Genomic DNA, 4,475 nt, shown 5'->3' on the forward strand with positions numbered 1-4,475 from the left:
ATCATAAGAGTTAAGGTAATCCAATGACCAACTTGCTAATTAAGTTTACATATAAGTATATATATAGAAAGAGGGAGAGAGAAGAAAGATTTAAAGTTAGACAAGTTAGGCAAGTGACTAATCTATTTTAGTAGGGATGGGGCAAAACATAAAAGTAGATTTGACATAAATGTTTGTGTTTGTGTGTGTGGTTTCAAAGAAAAATGAAATTTGGAATCACCTTATTTGATCAATAATCATTCAATTAAAGATTGTTGTCTTTAGTGTTTTAAGAATAAAATATTATTTGGTTTAAAAGTATTAACAAATTTATGTATACTGCATTAATTATATAAATTAATACAATAATTTGTCATAATTCACATTTCAAAATAATAATTTGGGTTCAAACTATCATTGTACAAAAAAGTATATTAATTTACTAATAAATTTAAATTGTATTTTTTAATTAAAATATATCTATTTATATTTGAATTAAAAAACAAAAAAATATTTATTAAAATCATAATGAAAGAAGACAAAAATATTATTATGTTATATATATAGTAATAAAATATGTTAACATCAAAATAAAGCAATAAATTTTTTTTATAATATAATTGGGGAAAGGGAATGAGGTTGCTTGAGATCGAACTAATTCTCGTATCTACATAATATTCTTGTCATTGAGTCAAAAGGTTATTAACATAAACTCCTTATTAAATTAGTGTAACTTACGTTTTAATTATTTAAAAAATTACAATTTTTTTTTTACAACTTGAAAGTTTTTGACTTTTTATATTTTTAAAAATCGATAAAATTTAAACCATCACTTAATTCTTACATAAAATTTAAAATATATTTGTTACATAAATTTTTTATCCAAATCATGAATATGCCATGCATAATCTATATTACTAATATCAACTTAATTAAAAAACTATATTATAGCCAAAACCAAGGCTTCCGGACACCTATATCTTCTTTTTTCTGATTAAAAAAAGCTATATTATACACTATATTTATAATTTGGTCTTCACTTTACTAAATAACTACATAAGCATAGTTACTCTAATTTTATTCATGTTTTAGTATATATATTAGATAATCAGGAAGAGAATAAGTCATCTTAAACTTAGTTTTTTATACATCATTAATGTGGTAGATTTTTAAACTTTTTTATAATAATTTTTTGATTTATCAAAATTTATCGTCAAATTGATCTGGTGATAGAACTAAAATGTAATTTTTAATGATTTGATTGAATTAATAATAGGTGTTGTTTGTATTAGGAAAAGTTTACTGCTCTATATTTGTAAAGATCCTGTTACCAACAATTTTTTTTTTTACTTACACACAAATGTATCATGTTAGAAGCATCAGAGTTTGGATTTAAATCCTATTTTACATGAAAACATTATTTTGAAAATTTTACTCAAAGTTTCAAATCCAAAAAAAAGAAAAAAAGAAAAATATGTTCTAATTCAAAAATTGCAACCCATTCCTTCCAGGTAAAAATAACTGTCAGAACTGAATACCTGTAACAATATGAAAAAGAACATTTTTATGAAGTGGATTTTTATACTACAATAATTTGTACAACATACAAAACTAAGGATATACTTTTTCTTGTAAGCTACACAACATAGGGTTTAGTAACTTTGTGCTTGGGAGACATAAATGGACAACAACAAAGGATCTATATATATATATATAAAATAAAAAATAAAAAAAAAGATCTGGTCTTATTTTTGGAATACATATATATCTCTTTTGTGTTCTTCTATCCAATGATGTGTAGCTGCCCTTTATTCATTCTATGTTTTCAGATATGCTGCTTAATTCACTCAGTTTGAACTTGAAACTAGAGCAGAGCTTTGTTTTTAGCAATGGCGAAGCACCTCCTTCACCTGAAACTGATGTTTTACCTCTCTGCAAGCTTAGCTGGAAAGATGATTGTAGGGCAGCTATCGGGACTATGTATTTAATGGAAAGAACACAAGTTGTCGTTGAGGCCAGATGAATTGAGAAATTTTTGTCTTTGGTCCTCCACATCCCACAATACACCTCCATTATCCTGAAAAAGATGTGTTGTCTACTTGTCACAATACATATATATATACAGTATTTTCCTTTTATATAAAATACAAAAGTATAATCTTTCAAATACATATAAACCAACTCTTTTAATATATATATACATATATACAGGTATAGAATACAATCTCATATAAATCGATACAAACAAAAAGGTACATATGCATGCTATAGACTGACCTGGGGGTGAGAGAAGAGAATGGGGGTTTGGTCTTGGTGTGAGGCACCTAGAAAAGGATAGTTATTAGGTGGGGCAAAGGTGGCGGTTGTTGAATCAACAAAAGCTGAAGCTTGAGTGGGGTTGCATTGTTGCAGACATGGCAGTACTGGTGTTGTTGTTGATGCTTCACTGTTCACTCTCTAAAAAAAATAAAATTTACTTATGTCAGAGACAAAGATTTTCATCAGCTAGCTTTTGTAATAAATTAATGGCTTTTACATTAAAACATAAATAAATAAACTAAAACTATCTTCCATTTTATCCCCCTTTTTTTTACCTCTGGTTTCACCGTTAAGGCTTCCAGGTCCACTCCGAAGTCATAGAACATGGGACTCACAGAAGCAAGCTTCATTGACAGAAACTAAAATACAGAAGAAAACAAACAAAATCATTGTTTATTTAAATACTTATATTATGGAAAAGAATTAACTGTCAGAGAGTGGTTAACTTTTAATTGTATATAACCATATACCTCTACTTGATTTTGTAAGGACTGAACATAATTGATAATTTCATCCAACATAAGGGCCTTCCCAGTTACCTATTTTCATGCAAAACACACACATGAAAGCTCTCTGAAAACGTTTCATAACTCTATGATCAGTTTGCAGGACAATTAGGATTAAGAAAAAAATGAGCTGAACTAGATACCTTTTCACACCCTGGAACCAGACATTGTAATATCTTCATCCTCTCACTGATCTTCTTTCTTCTTACCTGCAGTCCAGTTTGCAGAATTGGTCAATAGGAAATAAGCCAAAATCTACAGTTTATGGGGTGTAAAACTAAGGGCTTGTAATGCTTGTTGATGAACCACAAGGGCTTTGGTCCCATGGTTCATCCACCCACTCCTTTTAAGACCATTTGGGCTTTGAGTTTGACCAAGAAGTAGTGGCTCAGGGTTGTCTGAACCCATCTCCTGCTTTAACCCTTAAATATTGACTAGCTATAGTATTAGTACCCTTTCAGCTAGACTGTGACTGTCGGTTGCTTGGCCCCTCCTGGCTCTTACATGAATGTAGCCCGAGGGAGGCTCTTCAGGAGGTTTCTTTTCACCTTTCTTGCCATTATTGCACTTCTTTTTCTCCTTGGCTTTCCCTTCTTTTGCATCCTAAACGAAATAAAACAATGAAAATAGGATTAAAATTAGAAACCCATCACTGAAAACCCGAAGAATTTTAATTTAAAGCTACCATGCAACCACCATGCATACACAATTTGAATGATTTAAAGCGGTTTTTTAACCTTAGTTTTGAAGGTTGTCCCGTTTCTGGTCTTCCGTTTCCTGTTTCTGGGATTCACATTCTGAGTGACTTGCTCGCCCTGTTCAAGTTTATCTACCACAGTGGAATCGCCACCACCGGTGCTCTGTTTCTCATCCACCGATGGCTCGTTATCACTCTGAGAAACAACCTTGGAGCAGTGATCAACACAGCTAGTTTCATGGTTGTTAGGATCAAACAGCGAGTCGTGGAAAAGCTCAGGTGAGTAATATTGAGAGAAACAATTAGAGGTTAAGTTTCCATCATCCATCATAAAGCAAGAAGCTTTGGGGGTGAGAGCCATGTTTTGCAAGAAAATATTGGGGTCAAGAACATATGAAAAGGCTGCCATAAGAGAAAATTGCAAGCTTTTTGTGTTTCTGAAGAAAGTGATAACAGAGAGAGAGAGAGAGGCGCAGAGTCTGAGACGAAAGTGTTGAAGAAGGGGCAGTGGGTCTATCTATGAGAAACAAAGATACCATAGAGGAAGATATATATATATAATCATGAGGAGAGAGAGAATCAAACAAAACAAGACAAGGTCGTTAAAATTTCCAAGTAAAATCTTTGGTTTAACTACTCATCCCCATGCAGAAGTCCCTTTGTTTACAATTTCTTTTCAGAATTAAAGTCCCTGTACATTTGACCGGTCTTCTCTCTCCTTTGTCAAAACAATTTTTCTTATTCGAATAAAAAGTTACTGCTTGCGCATCGACTGTAGCATCAGACCCATATCACCCATGCATACACTACATGCAAATGCAGTGACCCAAGTAAAGGCTTATCACTACTTTTTGGAGACGTGAAGCCGGATGAACTTTATGGTTAAACAGCTCTTAGCTTTCAGGCTAATCAAGGGAATCCCCTATGATTTAACTTGAGTGCTTAAACCCCAAAAAACGCCAAAAAGAAAAATT

General features: G+C 31.9%; 1 protein-coding gene across 1 annotated transcript; it reads right to left on the reverse strand.

Annotated features, from left to right (window-relative positions):
- Window positions 1-1,530: 1,530 nt before the first annotated feature.
- On the reverse strand, window positions 1,531-4,263 carry LOC107946880 (transcription factor bHLH137). The gene is made up of 7 exons (XM_016881374.2): window positions 3,542-4,263; window positions 3,258-3,407; window positions 2,948-3,013; window positions 2,769-2,837; window positions 2,574-2,657; window positions 2,257-2,436; window positions 1,531-2,056 (listed from the first exon to the last, which is right to left on the reverse strand). Exons 1-7 carry the CDS (start codon window positions 3,908-3,910, stop codon window positions 1,964-1,966), a joined length of 1,011 nt encoding a protein of 336 aa, XP_016736863.1. The 5' UTR covers window positions 3,911-4,263; the 3' UTR covers window positions 1,531-1,963.
- Window positions 4,264-4,475: the final 212 nt, after the last annotated feature.

This window comes from Gossypium hirsutum, chromosome A12 (genome assembly GCF_007990345.1).
Source record: "Gossypium hirsutum isolate 1008001.06 chromosome A12, Gossypium_hirsutum_v2.1, whole genome shotgun sequence".
In the NCBI taxonomy this organism is placed as follows: Eukaryota; Viridiplantae; Streptophyta; class Magnoliopsida; order Malvales; family Malvaceae; genus Gossypium; species Gossypium hirsutum.

Bases quoted from the DNA above. Each gene is read 5' to 3' on its own strand.
- LOC107946880 (XM_016881374.2), bottom strand. From the start codon at position 3,910: ATGGCAGCCTTTTCATATGTTCTTGACCCCAATATTTTCTTGCAAAAC. The intron at 2,658-2,768 runs GTATATGGTTAT...TCTGTATTTTAG, and splicing joins CCTTACAAAATCAAGTAGAG to TTTCTGTCAATGAAGCTTGC. The intron at 2,057-2,256 runs GTCAGTCTATAG...CATCTTTTTCAG, and splicing joins TTCTCTTCTCTCACCCCCAG to GATAATGGAGGTGTATTGTG.